The 15,120-nt window shown below is 38.2% G+C and overlaps 1 protein-coding gene across 2 annotated transcripts; it reads right to left on the bottom strand.

Annotated features, from left to right (window-relative positions):
• Nucleotides 1–10,940: 10,940 nt before the first annotated feature.
• LOC112165179 (G-type lectin S-receptor-like serine/threonine-protein kinase CES101) lies at nt 10,941–14,701 on the bottom strand. 2 transcript variants are annotated; one of them, XM_040506893.1, is made up of 8 exons: nt 14,500–14,701; nt 13,441–14,283; nt 12,949–13,053; nt 12,645–12,847; nt 12,330–12,540; nt 11,966–12,209; nt 11,720–11,870; nt 10,941–11,628 (listed from the first exon to the last, which is right to left on the bottom strand). In XM_040506893.1, exons 1-8 carry the CDS (start codon nt 14,633–14,635, stop codon nt 11,320–11,322), a joined length of 2,202 nt encoding a protein of 733 aa, XP_040362827.1. In that variant the 5' UTR covers nt 14,636–14,701; the 3' UTR covers nt 10,941–11,319. The 2 variants fall into 2 exon arrangements, with proteins under 2 accessions (XP_040362827.1, XP_024157383.1); XM_024301615.2 differs by having other exon boundaries at nt 13,441–14,700.
• Nucleotides 14,702–15,120: the final 419 nt, after the last annotated feature.

The raw sequence follows: 15,120 nt of genomic DNA, 5'->3' as shown, positions 1-15,120 counted from the left end.
TTCAAATGCGAGAGGAATGAGGGTTGTGATGGTGGTGGGTGGTCGTTGACGATGGACGATGGTTAAGGGAAGAGAGAGAGAGAGAGAGAGAGAGAGAGAGAGAGAGAGAGAGAGAGAGAGAGAGTCGAAGAGGTAAAAAGAAAAAACAAAAAAAACAAAAAGAGGAAAAAAAAATATAAAAGAAAAAAAATGAGGGTATAATAGACATTTCAGCGTGTAAAAAATGCCACGTTAGCAATTTAACTGAGATTTTGACGGATCATTGACGGCAATGACCAATTGGGTGAAATTTGAGAGTTTAGGGAGTTTTCAGGTGAAATTAAAAGGTCAGGGACTGAAACGTCGACTCCCTATAAATGAGTAAACAGTATTTTGTCCTATAAAGAAATATCCTTGAATCATCATCAGTGAGGTCTTCAATGTACTTCCAGTTTCCAGTCCAAAACTGGCATCCAGTCTGATTACTAAACTGATAGTTGAAACCAAGGCAGCCACAATAGTTCCAACAAGTTGCTTTACAATCACTATATCCCTGACTCGTATTTGAATTACTCGTACATGAAGCAGAGCTGGTAATTGCTTGAAAATAACCTTGTTGTAGCTCAAATTGATCACCAACATGTCTGCAACCAGGCTGCTCCCATCTCTCACACCCTCCATCGTTGTAATGGCCATAACAGTAATCTGCTCGCACAATATCAATGTTTATATCAAAGTCACGTAGCCGCCCCAGTACATTCATCACCCATTGGGATCCATCACTTTGATCATCTACTGCAGTATAAGTAAAGTAATCTTCATTCTCATTTGAAACAATGGTATAGTTGTACTTGTACCTCATCTTCTTGGAATCATCATCAGGTAATACAAACTTGAATCTTCCATTGGTAAGTAAAGACACCGCTACTCCAACAAACCTTCCCGCCCTGCCTGATCTTCAACTGGTGTACAGTGTGGTCCCAATCGAGAGTGAAAGCCCCCGGTTCTGTGTTGTACAGACTCAACCATGATGAAAGTGTCCAAATGTAACCATTTTTATGGTCAACACATAACTTCATACCTGGCAAAAGTGTGTTTCAAGGATGATCAAAACTTTGCCACAACACCCTCTTTGTTAATCCGTCGGAGTTTACTTGTTGTAGAATGAAATTGCCAGAATCCAAAAGGGTAGCAACAACACTGATATTATTGGTACTACTTTCCAAAGCAGGGTAAAGAAGCAGAGGATCACCACTATTTTGGGTAACTTTCAATGTGTTGTTCTTGTCCAAGGTAAGAACTCCTGTTGGGTATAAAATGGGTGTTTTCCGTTTGGCAATCCATGCATAATTTATAGAATTTCCAGCATTGATATGATAGATTGATAGATAGCTGGTTTTCGAGTTTCCATTTTCAAAGAACCCCAAAGTGAACTTCCCTGTTTTGGAGACCAAGGAGCTCGATGAATTGAGCATATCACCTGGTTTCAGTGTATTTCTTCTTGCAGCATGACAAGTCTGGAAGCATGAAATAGTAAAAACAAGAACGAAGGCCAGACAGCTACTGCTAGCCATGAATCAGCACAAAGTCACTCACTTAATTTCTCCAAATGATGAATACATGAACTGGATAAACGTTAAAATATACGAAATCATATTGACAAAAGTCTCACACATGATATGCTTTTCAAACTACCATTAATACGTAGACCCAGCATTAGTAGACTCCTGAAATCTAACAAGATAAAATCTTGCAATATAAGAAAAGAATTCAGTCAGTCTCTTATGAGAACAATCTTAGACGACCAACTGCTTAATAGTCAATGCCCTTTCACATGGAAGACTTTGAGACACACAGAGACTTCACATAGAATAAAAATGCCTTAATTAGCAAGAGATACAGGAGCAGGTCTCAGTATCTTGCTCCAAAACAAGAAAAGTCTCAGTAAATGATGTAGAGAGCCTTCCTAACCAGTGTTACAAGGGAAGAGCTCGAGCCCCAAGTGATCACATTCAAGTGATTCAACTACAGGGCCAACAGCATGTATGGGTGTGTTATTGATATACACGTGGAGCAGCATTAAGCTACATGGTTTAATTGAATGTATGGCATGGTTTCAGTGTATCTGTGCTTGCAGCAGGAGAAGTTCACAAGCATGTAAAAAATTAAAAAGAAAATTAAGGCCAGATGGCAACTGCTGGCCATGAATTGGCACAAAGGCACCTACTTTCACAGTTTCACCAAATGATGAAGACATGAACTGAATTACATGAATCTCTCTGAAGTAATTTCTTGTCAAAGAGAAGAGGCTATGCTTCTCAGACTACTATTAATAATGATATTCTTGTATGCAACTTATGGCCACGAAACATTAGACAGAAAAATACTGTTTGATTCCTTCCATCTAATGAGGCATTCCTTCTTACCTTATATTAACAAAAATAACAATGAAAAATGATGCTTTCTAAGATAGAAATGGAATAATCACTGATAGAAATGAGTGTTTAAATTGAACCAAACATTTTCTTGTGAAACATGATAGAAATCGAAGGATACTGGTAAGAAAGAGAATAATATGTGATGTGATATATTCTAAATCCTGCTGAATAATATCAGAGACAAATATCCGTCTCTTGCTCTCTTATGAGAAACTTCTTGGAAGACTTTGGACTCTAAATGCATTATTTGCATACAAAACCCCACAAGGAAGATGACAAAGTCTCACTTCTTTCTCTATGTTCATACACAGCCCTTTTTATCCTAATTGGAGAGAGATGGATTCAAATCTCTCTGTTATTTGGTCCTAAACATCAAATAAGTCGAACAGTCAGAATATAGAGAAATACATAATTTATTTGACATGATAGGATATATGTCGATGAAATTTGAGTCCATTCAGAATACCATGGATTACCTACATAAGGTGAAAGCTCAAGTGGTGAGCAATAACAGAATCGATACACAATGCATGTATTAATAACCTTAACGTGCTTCAAATTCAGAATTAATTGGACATACCAGTAATCGATACAATTTCTGATCCCTTTGCATCAATACCAGCCTTGATGACTTTTCTTCCTTTACAAAATGCTGGCTTAATTTGTTGGTGTAGGTAGGAACATGCTTTCATATGTCAAAATAGATATGACATCAGATAGTTGGGCCGATCAACTGCATTTTCTTCCACGTATAGCAGACCGACATGGATGCAGCTTAAGAATTGACCCTTCATACATAAATCAGATAGTTTGGGATCCATTATTTCTAGCCCATGACCATCCTTCCACAATTCCCACGCCTGAGAATGTATGAATGTTTAGGATATCAGAATGATCGAGGGTAATCAAAAGTTCAAAACTGCAGAGAGATTTTTGACATACATATCCTACTATAGTAATTAGCACTTGATCCTCATTGTAGAAACTGTTGTTTCTCCTGCCACTTATTACTTCAAGAATTATCACACCAAAAACTGTAAACTCCTACTCAGGTAACATGCATGTAACCGTTGTACCGAATCAAACAAAACAGTGCATACATAAATGCATCTTTATCAATCAACAGTGATTATGAATAAGAATGTAGTTTACTTACCATGTTCCCACAACCCTACTTGCCTCCAGTTCATTGTGCGTGAAAATGTGCACCATGCCAAAATCAGAAGTTTTGGGATTCATATTCTCATGGAGTAGAATATTACTAGCTTTCAAATCTCTATGAATTATCCTCACTCCTGAGTATTAGTGCAAATAAGGCAATCCTCGAGTGATTCCCTCTACCATGCTGAAACGCTTATTCCAATCTAGTAGCTCAACCAGATCTGTCCAATATATGAAGTTAAGAAAGATTGATAATTTATATCTTTTCAAAACTAATAGAAATATAAATACAAGCTTTTCTAGATCAAATGAAATGAAGCATTAAGATTAAAGTGACAGTGATGAAACCCAAATAAAAAGTAGTCCAAGGATCCCCCCATAGCATGAACATTGGATTCGAATATTATGGATTTAACAAGCATCTTCATCTTCCTTTTCCCAATCTCTCCATGTTGGAAAACGGACGACTCATCCTTACCGCTTCCTGCCTAGCCGCTGCCGCATCGGAATCCATATTTTCACTGCCCTTCCTTCCAGCAGAAGTTAGTATCGACTCGCAAGCGAAGACGCACGTTAATTGAAAGGGTGAAGTAAGCCTTGTCTAACCGATTAGGTTGTCACGTACACGAAATTATTTTTATGTCAAAATATATAAAAAAATTTGTTCTTTTGGCAATCTTGTGTCATAATAATTATTGTAGCCTATGATGGATCATATGACAGGGCTCATCGGTATGGCATTTTGCATTGTATTGATATTGTTTCCGATCACTTAACTAATAACTACTATTGTTTGGCTCCAAAACCAGTATGGGTAACAAATTGTCTTTTTTGAGTGCGCAAGCATACCAACACCTTGTGGTGTAGTTGTTGGGGCATCCCTTGACCTGACTTATTCTCAAACGCTGTGGACGAGAAGAGCACCAACCTCGTCACCAGGTTCTTTTATATGCCTTTCGAAAAAGGACTTTCGCCTTACGGGTAAGGACTTGTGGTGTGATTTCTTGTGTCTTATTGTCCCTTGAAACCTGATATTTATAGGGTAAATTACATATAAGTGCATATTTGATTGTTTTTTTAGCCATAAGGCCACCAACTAGTTTTTTTCCCTCATAAGGCCACTAGACTAAAAAAGTTGTTATATTTTGGATATTAAAAACCAACATATTTACATAAATGCCACTAGAGTACAAAATCAACAATTATTCTCTCTCTCCTATCTGGCGAGGTCACCGACCAACTCCGGCGGGTCTCCGGCCGACCTCCGGCCAACTTCCGGCGGATCTCCGGCGACCACAAAAGCTACTGTCACTGACACCAAAAGCTACTCTTATGAGAGTTTTAGCCACCTCCGGCGAGGTCACAAAAACTACTATCACTAGCAACAAAAGATACTGTCACTAGTAACAAAAGCTACTCTAGTGAGATTTCCGACAACCTCTGGTGAGATAACAAAAGCTACTATCACCAACAACAAAAGCTACTCCTTACCCAAAAAATCTCTGCTCCTCAAAACAAAAAGCTACTATCCTCACAAACAAAAGATACTGTCACCAATACCAAAAACTACTCTCATCAACAACAAATGTTACTCTCACCAACACCAGAAAATTACTCTCACCAACACCAAAAACTACTTTTACCAACAACAAAAGTTATTGTCACTAACACCAACGAGCTACTCTCACTAACATTACAGAGCTGCTAATATAGGTACAGAAAGCTACGATCACTATGATGGAAAACCACCAAAATAGTTACAGAGAGCTACTGATTTGAAAAAAAAAAAAATCTATTGACATTAGCTTGAAAATATACTAACATAGACACATAAAGCTACTATCATGATATTGAAATGCTACTAAAACAATTACACGGAGCTGCTAACTTGAAATAATGAAAATGTAAATAGAAGTTATTGACATCATGTTGAAAAAATACTAACATAGATATAGAAAGATACTATCGCTATGTTGAAAAGCCGCTATACCAGTTATAGAGAGTTACTAACTGCAACAAATAACATACAATAAATGGTTCATTATTCATCAATCAAAATACATCACAACACCATCAAAAAACAGAATTCAACCACAAAACCATCCCCCATCACACAAGAGCACAACTCTCTTTCTCTCCCCTGCAAAATTCCACAACAGATGAATTCAAACAAATCCAAGCCCATTTATTCCAATAAATCACAATCAAATCAAACCAAACTAAACAAATTCTAATCATGCCGTCTAATTAATTTCAACAAAAATACCAGAAGGATTTGGTCTCAACCTCAATAAGTAAACCAAATATAATGACAATAATGAATGGAATTGAAAAGCTTATCACATTTCTTGGCCGACGGTGTCCCAAATCTGGGCCTTGACAATCTAATCATCGACATGGATGCTCCGGGTGGTAAACTCGACACCGATGGTGGACTTAGACTCGAGGTTGAACTCGGGTGGCAAACCTGGACAACAAATCGGATTTGTCGATACCGGCATGGCCGATCAAGATGACCTTGAAGTGGTAGTCGTTGTCTAACCTGTAGGCCATGTCGAAGAGCTGGAGAGACTTTTCAGTTGGAGATGAAGAGGTCGCGGGCCTTGTCGTCGTCGCCGGAGAATCAGTGCTCATTTAGGTTTCCGATGCAGGTGAGGTGGAGGAAGAGGCGATGGTGGTGGTAGAGGAAGGGTGTTGCCGGAGCCGAGCTAGATGTGAGGAAGGGAGCTGCCGGAGCCGAGGCTCGTGAGGTGTCTCAAGTCGAAATTGGAGATCTGAGTGAATCGGAGATGAGTAGAGAATCGTCTCCAGTGAGAGAATCGAACTGTAGCCGCAGACTTCCCAACGTTTTCGTCAGGTTTGTAATTTTTTGATCAGCTTTATTTTCTGGAAAATCGAAGGTGAAGATGGTTGTGCAAGGTCTGATAGCGTCGTGCAGGTGGTCGCCGGAATCGGAGGTGGAGACAACAACGTGAAGGCGGTGGTGCTCAAATTGGAGCAGCAGAGAAACAGAAGGGGAGCTCTCTCGTTCAAATTGGGAGGAGAGAGAGAAGCCTGGCCTGCCGCCTTGTCCAAACAGCGTCACCAACATCCTTACCGCTGGAGAAGAGCAAGAAGGTTGCTACAGAGAGAGAGAGAGAGAGAGAGAGAGAGAGAGAGAGAGAGAGAGAGAGAGAGAGAGAGATCGTGATCGATCTGATCGATGTAAGACGGAAATATCGATGCACTTGGGTTTGTTAGGCATAAGGGTAAAATTGTCATGAAAAAAATAATTTGTGAATGTAAGTGGCCTCATGTGTACAAGATAAGTTAAGTGGCCTTATGGTTAATATAAGTTTCAAAATGACACTTACATGTAATTTTCTAATATTTAAACCTAGGGTTTCGACTGTTCCTTGACATAGAAGGATTATTGATTGAAGATTCCTAATTGGTTTCTACTACTTGAATCCTATAAGAGCATCTCTAACAAACTAGCTAAATTCAATTTTTAGCTATATATAACTATTTTTAAAGCAAAAATCAACTCCAACAGACTATCTATACCCAAGTTAAATTTAGCTTTAGCTAAAATGGCTAGCTATATTTAGCTAGAGAATCTTGCATAGCTAAAGCAAAAGTTATATTTCTCTCTCCTCTTTTGTCCACATGTCAGTTTATGATTCGATAAAATTTAGTATATTATTTACAAATAGCTACTACTGCTAGAGCAACATTGTTAAATCTATTTGGCTCCAATTTTGTTGCAGCTGGTCAATAGTCTCTTTTCTTGCGCGGGCGTGCCAGCACCGTTCGGGTGCGGTCGTCGGGGGTGTCCCTTGACCTGACTTCTTTCAAGAGATTGTGGACGAGGAGAGCACCAACCTCGTCATGGGATTCTTTGTGCCTCGTGGCAAGGACTTTTGCTGAACTTCTTGAAAATCACAATCGATACTCGATATTGTAGATCGAGCAGAGCGAGAACCACTGGGAAGTGAGGAGAACTTGCTAAACCTTGACTTTAGCTTGGATGGTTTGCTAGGGCGTTACCCTTGCTTGGCTGGGTCTGTAACCGTTGTGGTCGCGGCACTACAGTCTGCTCCCGAGGAGATTAGGACCGAAGTACGTTGACAGAGGGTTTGGTGGCACTGAAAGTCGGCTTCTGAGAAGACTAGGACTAGGAGTGTGACCACCGGTAAGAGAAAGAGAAGGAGAGGAGTTGCTCTTAGAGAGGTTGCTCTAGAGAGAACTTAGATCATCTTAGAGATGTTTGTTGTGAATGTGTTGTTGTCCTTGTTGTCTTGTTTTTGCCTCTATATATAGGCTTCCAAGCAACACTATTTGGCCTTTAAACAAATTATAATGGAGCACTTAATGGGATCATGATGGAGCACTTATGAGATTATGGAATTGTTAGGTTCAAGCACTTAAACACTAATGGAATGTTAGGTTTAAGCACTTAAAACACTAATGGAATGTTAGGTTTAAGCACTTACTGCTCCAATTTTGCTGCAGCTATATCTTCACCAAGAACTCAAAATGGGCCTTCAACTTCTTCATATCAAATGATCCATAATGAGTGTAGATCATTGTGGCAAATTTTCAGAGCTTTCTTCCATGTGGTTGGGCCGGAAATGCTGCTGGATCTCTTACAGGTCCAGTTTTCCAGTTTTGCTTCTGCAGAAAATTGGACTGATTGTTTGAAGGTCTTCCACTCAAAACTAGCTCTGGCACTCTTCATAAGAAATTATCCTTGGGCTTTCTAGATTTAATCTGGAAAGTTTTAGCTCATTTCGATTTCATTTGGTTAGTCTGCCGCCCCTCCTTCCTTGTTTAGCTCGGTTTCTTCTAGCCGAAGTAGGAAAATGTGCTGAAGTTGACTTTTCATGCTTCCATAGTAGGCTTTATTTAGCCTCTAAATATATATTTCAAGCTTGTCGACAATATATAGCTTGAGCCACTGATATTAGCTCAATTTTTCCAAGACGTGCCTTGTCAGGCCAAAATATTCATTTTGGGTCCAAACAAAATCAATAACTATATTTCACATCTTTAGCTAAAGGGTTAATGCTCATACACCCCAAATTTGGGAAAATACTTCTCATACACCCCAGTGTATTATTTTTGTTCCCTTTTACACAACTTTTTCTCACTTTCTTTCCTACCTACCCGTCTTTTCAAAATCCCTACCATTAGTACCCCTTTGTTGTTTTGGTCTGTTAGAGTCTGCATCTGCATATGTCTCTTTCATAAATTTATATATGTTGTTTTAGAAACGTGGTGGGCCCATCAGAGTTTGTTTCATTTGAATATATGTATGAAGCTGACAGTCATCCTCTAATTCGAAAGGTAAACAGTACAATTTACTATTCATAATTTCAATTGTAGACAGACTTGAGCTTGTTGCTATATGCAAACATACTACTAAAGAACTGCAGACAGAAAGAGAAAAACTGAGAAAATTAAAAACCTATCGGGACAGCCTTGATAGAGTTTCTCCCAATTACTGGGATATTATTTATAGACTTCAAACTAGAATCTATAAAATAGAAGAAGAGATAGAAAATCTCCTATATGTTCTGGAAGAGGAACAAAAACCTCTGAATTATTTGAGCATTGGTTAGATCCGCACATCACTGGTATCAGAGCTGTGTAGCATACAACGGCTGGTTGAAGATATCTTCTTTGAATATATTCCTCCATATCATTATGTGAGAATTATTCAAAGAAGATATCTTCAACCAGCCTGTGTAGCATACAACGGCCAACCAAATTCCAGCATTCCCTGGATGAAGGCCATGGCTCTTGACTACATCAAAAAGATCATCTCTGAAGACATCAACAACACATTCCTGGCAGCAGGAGAAAAGACAATTATCACTGCTTACGATCATCCTGACGTAGTCAGCAGCGATATATTCCTATCTCTAACCAGAAAAGAGATAGACTCGACAATGGCATGCATGCGTTGGGTGGAAAAGCTTGAAAATGACAACCACTACAAGATGTATGTTGATACAGACGTCGAGGATAATGCAACAACAACTCGCATGGCCCAGACAGACAACAACTCCTTTGTCTTTGGCCACCATTCTGAAACGGACGAGAACATGTGAAGCTACAGGTGAAGAATCAGCACCAAAATAGCAACTGTAGAACTTTAGACTTTTCTAAAGCTACTTTTGCTTTTTCCTTTTCAAAAAGAAAAGGTTAAGTGAAAAACATTTCACTTTTTCCTTTTGCTTTTCCCTGACCGACCTCCACCAGCAGGAGCACTACGAAAAGCAGAAGTCACGGAGTTGTCCTGTACATTTTTGTATTTTGAATTCTAGTTTGAGTTCCGCTCCCTATATAAGGAGCTTCAGCTTCTCTTAGAAGGCATTCGAAGTTTAGATCAGAAAAACTCCTCTGATAATAAAAATAGGAAAATAGCAGTGTGCTTCCCTTCCTATCTAGGTGTGAAGTAGTGTGCTTCCATTACAAGTAAGTAACTGGTCTCATTCTTATGGATAGCTAAACAGCTTTTGCTGTTTACCTGAGAATGAGGCTCTGATTGTTTAAAGTTTTATATGTATATTTGAATAAATAAATTCAGATGGATGTTCACCCACTTCTTTAATTTATAAAATGTTTATGTCATTATCTTTACATTTTGTAATCATCTTTATCATGCATAGTTACTATGTCAAAGTTTAATATTCGAATGCATGCATCCCATGGAAAGCTTAAGTTCCAAAGCTTTACTGTTCAGCCAAAAGAATCAGTTTTAAAACAGAAAAATTAGGACAAGCAGCAGTGATTCCGCCCTGTGAGTAGCCGTTTAGACAGGAAGTCGTTAGGCGAAATGTGGCATGTTGAAGGCTAGTCTTGTTTTTGTTTTAATGTTTTTTATTGTTTCCTTTTGACTGAATAGAACGGTAGAAGAATCTAAGGTCAACATAGGATACAGAGGGCATTTGTTTGTTAAAACTATCCATGTTAGTCTTTGTCTTTTGTCAATAGTGAAATACCAAAGTGTTGGGCAGTTGGGAAAAATACCAAGGATTTTTGGGTATGCGGGAATTACCTTTTAGCTAAATTTAACTAAAAAGTAATTCCTATTGTTGGAGATGCTCTAAGGGCTCTTTTTCCTTATAGACTTTGGAATGGGCGAAACTGTAACCCAAACCCAAGTATGCTCATTTTTGGGCCATAGGTATCTACCCGCTATGCTATGCTCAATCCTCTTAGAGGATATCACCAAAATTACTTTTGGGCTCAAACAACTATACATGTATAACCAACTGCGCTGTTTCATCCCAAAAGACATTGGTATATTTGGATGAAGAAATGTTCTCATATTTGGTTGATTTTCTTATGAAAATAATCTTTTCAAGTATAATATAGGAAATTCCGAAATTCTTATTTTGGACATCAACAAAAAAATTAACAATTCCAACATGGTGGATGCTAATCCTCCTAGAATTTGTCTCCTATGTAGCTCTGTATGAAACAATTGCAATTACCAAAAAAAAAAAAAGACTTGCATAATAGAATTTTTTGTTTGTGCTTTGCTCTTGATAATGTACCAGTACCTATTGCAATCGGCCAATTTCATCCTACAGGAACCCAGTAAGCGTCCATCTGCAGATCATCACATGCACTTGCACTTACCGTCCGTCTTTATTCTTCATGGGACAATGGATGTGTATTCAGAAAAACTAGGCTTAATTAGCAATGGTGGAAATCAAGTACAACTCAGGTACATAACACATTAGCACCTTCAACGCACATCATAATCAGAATTGGACATTGTATTTATCGATACATTTTCTGAAACTTTTCCAACCGTACCAGTTCTGACCCCTCTTCTCTCCCTACAGAATGCAGGCTTTGTAGGAGTAGGTAGTGACATGTTTTCACTTGTTAACATGGAAATGACTTCTAACATAGTAGGCCGATCGGCTCCATTCTCCTCCACGCATAGCAGACCAACATGAATGCATCTCAAAAATTGATCCTCATGAAATGAATCACCTAGTGTTGGATCCTTGAATGCTAACTCTGCACCTTCATTCCATAACTCCCATGCCTGCAGATCAAGCAAGAACAATATGTGATCATCAGGCTATTAAAACAGTGTATTTGGAATTATTTTGGATAAGTGAAATTAATGCACATACATATCCTACTGTATTGACCACGCGTTCGTCATCATAGAAGCTCGTGTTTCTCCTACCACTAATGATTTCAAGCACCAACACTCCAAAACTATACACATCGGATTTTACGGAAAAAATTCCCCCCATAGCATACTCTGGAGACATGTAACCACTGTGTACAACATCAAAAAGAAAAAGTTCTTAGTCGTAAACTATGAGAATGCAAGTGAATAATGGTTACCAACAAAAGAACTACTGTTCACTTACTATGTCCCAACAATCCTCTTAGTCTTAGTATTTGCTTCCCGTTCATTATGGGTGAAGATCCTTGCCATACCAAAATCAGAAATCTTGGGATTCATATTTTCATCAAGTAGAATGTTACTAGGTTTCAAATCTCTATGAATTACTTGCATTCTTGAGTACTTGTGCAAGTAAAGCAATCCTTGAGCGATTCCTTCGATTATACTGAAACGAGTCCTCCAATCTAGAAACAGAGCTCTGGTTGAATCTGTTCGAACATATACAGTTAAGCTGGGCAATGCATATATTTATATTGTTGTGTGATTACTATTTAGCTAGTTAGGGAAAATGAAATGAATAACTAATCTTAAGTCAAGATTTTGCATACCAAATAAATAGTAATCCAAACTTCTGTTTGGCATGTACTCATATATTAACATCCTCTCATCTCCATGAATGCAAAATCCAAAAAGCTGAGCAAGATTTGTATGTTGGAGTTCATATATGAGTCTCAGTTCATTTTTAAACTCCACTGTTCCCTGTCGTGAACGTTCTGAAAGCCTCTTCACAGCTATTTCTTGTCCTGTCACCAATTTTCCCTGAATCAATAATCTATAATATGTCACACCATGATCAATAAGAAACACTGTCATACTATTCAGCTATTAACATTCATAGAGAATTAATTTCGTTATTCAAGTACCTTATAAACAGGACCAAAACCCCCTTGTCCGAGCTTGTTTTCCTCAGAGAAGTTGCATGTGGCAGTCATTAAAGACGCATAGCTAAAGACACTTAAATCTTGTTGTTCCATCTTTCCGTCATTTTGAACTCCGTTCACATCAGTAGGTCTATTAGATTTCATTAGGTTCAGCAACTCATTCTGAATCTTTCTCCTGTTCTCAGCTATTTAGATCATCAATGAAATAAAAATCAAGATGTCAATTTTTAGCAACCACTATTGTCAAACATGTGAAATTCAAGCACCCAATGCATAAGAAAAATACCTGAAATTAAAAATTTTCTTCTTTTCAGTAGATAACAGATAATGCAAAACATCATTACCAGTACAGCAAACCCAAGACCAGTGCCAATCCATCTCCACTCATGTACTGCATAGTATACATATAAGCTATTTAGTTATAATCAAAATACAAGCACTTAGTTTGACTATCCCTAAAGTACTACAAATGTTTTCAGACAGAACATTCCGGAATGCCATAGATATGTAATATCACATATATACTAGACTGTCAATCTAGATCATATCATGAGGTGAATTCTTGTTTTAATGAAATGGTGTACTAGATATTTGAAATGTGAACTTTACCCTCTTGTCTCAATCCTCCGAATTTATTTTCTTACACTTAATTAGGATCATTCAATTACTAAATTTTGTCATCTGTCCATGTACAACCTGTGGAACAATGTTATATCCGTATGAAATTGATAACTACTTGCTAACAGTTTCTGAGAGCTCAAAAGATTAATAGACTTACCTTTGATATTGGGAGTCGACTTTGTTGTATAAACAAAAACCCGTGAATCGTCATCAGTGATCTCTTCGATGAACTCCCAGTTTCCACTCCAGTACTGGCATCCAGTCAGATTATTAAGCAGAAAGTTGAATCCAAGGCAGCCACAAGTGTTCCAACAAGTAGTCATACAATCACTATATCCCAGAGTCGTATTTGAATCACTCGTATATATTGAATTAGAGCTGGTCATTTCTCGAAAGTAACCAATTTTTAGCACAAATTTATCACCCACATGTCTGCAACTTGGCTGCTCCCATCTCGCGCACCCTCCATCACTGTTATAGCCGTAACAGTAATCTGCTCGCGCAATATCAATCTTTTCATCGAAGTCATGTAGTCGCCCCATGGCGTTCAGCACCCATTGTGATGCATCACTTTGATCACCAACATAAGTATAAGTAAAGTAGTCTTCATTCTCATTCGAAACAATGCTAAAATTGTATCTCAACTTCTTGGAATCATCATCAGGTAATACAAACTTGAATCTTCCATTGCTAAAGACACCACTACTCCAACAAACCTTCCCTCGTTCCTTGATCTTCAACTGGTGCTCACCGGGGTCCCAATCGAGAGTGAAAGCCCCCGGTTCTACACTGTACAGACCAGTCCACGATGAAAGTGACCGAATGTGACCATTTTTATAATCAACACCTAACTTCATACCTGGCAATAGGGTGTCTCCGGGATGATCAAAACTTTGCCACAAAACCCTCTTCGTTGATCCGTCGGAGTTCACTTGCTGTAGAATGAAATTGCCAGAATCCAAAAGGGTAGCAACAATATTGGAATTATTGGTAGTACTTCCTGAAGCAGAGTAAATAAGCAGAGGATCACCACCACTTCGGGTAATTTTCAAGGTGTTGTTCTTATCCAAGGTAAGAACTCCTGTTGGGTATAGAATAGGTGTTTTTCGGTTGGCAATCCATGCATAATTTATAGAATTTCCAGTATTGGTGTGGAAGATTGCTAGATAACTGGATTTCGACATTCCATTTTGGAAGAACCCCAAACTGAACTTACCTGTTTCAGAAACTAAGGAGCTCGAGGAATTGAGCGTATCACCTGGTTTCAGTGCATCTCTTCTTGCAGCAAGAGATCTCCACAAGCATGAAAAGAAGAGTAAGCAAATTAACGCCAGGCGGCTACTACTAGCCATGAACGGTCACAAATGCACCTACTTTCTCCAAATGATGAAAACATGAGCTCAAATAGAATCTTTCACAACTCACTTATGATTCTTGTCTGTATCCGAAAAAAGGTGATTTCTTGTCAAAGAGAACATGCTATACTTTTCAGACTACCATTAATAGTAGATTTTTATATTGATTGAGTGGAAGTTGGCCACCCACCATCGGCCATGAAATATCTAATAATTTATAGTCTATGATAAAATCTTTGTATGGTACCAGATTTTTCGTAGTATAATCTATAAATTTTTACAGAGTCTAGTCAATTGCCGAGTTGTGATTTTAGAACGGGGTGATCTAAAAAAAAAAATTTTTGATCAAATAAACAACTAGTCTATTATGAGTCGAACTCAAAACCTCTCATTTACAAATGAGATATTTATACCAGTAGACCAAATGGCACTAGGCAAAAAAAAAAAAATTTAATAAAAGTTTACTTTTTGTTTTTAAATTT

This window comes from Rosa chinensis, chromosome 5 (assembly GCF_002994745.2).
Source record: "Rosa chinensis cultivar Old Blush chromosome 5, RchiOBHm-V2, whole genome shotgun sequence".
Classification (NCBI taxonomy): Eukaryota; Viridiplantae; Streptophyta; class Magnoliopsida; order Rosales; family Rosaceae; genus Rosa; species Rosa chinensis.
The sequence above is the reverse complement of the archived record's forward strand: the minus strand, read 5'-3'. Positions and strand labels throughout refer to the sequence as shown.

Bases quoted from the DNA above. Each gene is read 5' to 3' on its own strand.
- LOC112165179 (XM_024301615.2), bottom strand. From the start codon at position 14,635: ATGGCTAGTAGTAGCCGCCTGGCGTTAATTTGCTTACTCTTCTTTTCA. The intron at 11,871-11,965 runs GTAAGTGAACAG...TGTTGTACACAG, and splicing joins AAGAGGATTGTTGGGACATA to TGGTTACATGTCTCCAGAGT. The intron at 11,629-11,719 runs GTATGTGCATTA...CTTGATCTGCAG, and splicing joins TGGTCAATACAGTAGGATAT to GCATGGGAGTTATGGAATGA.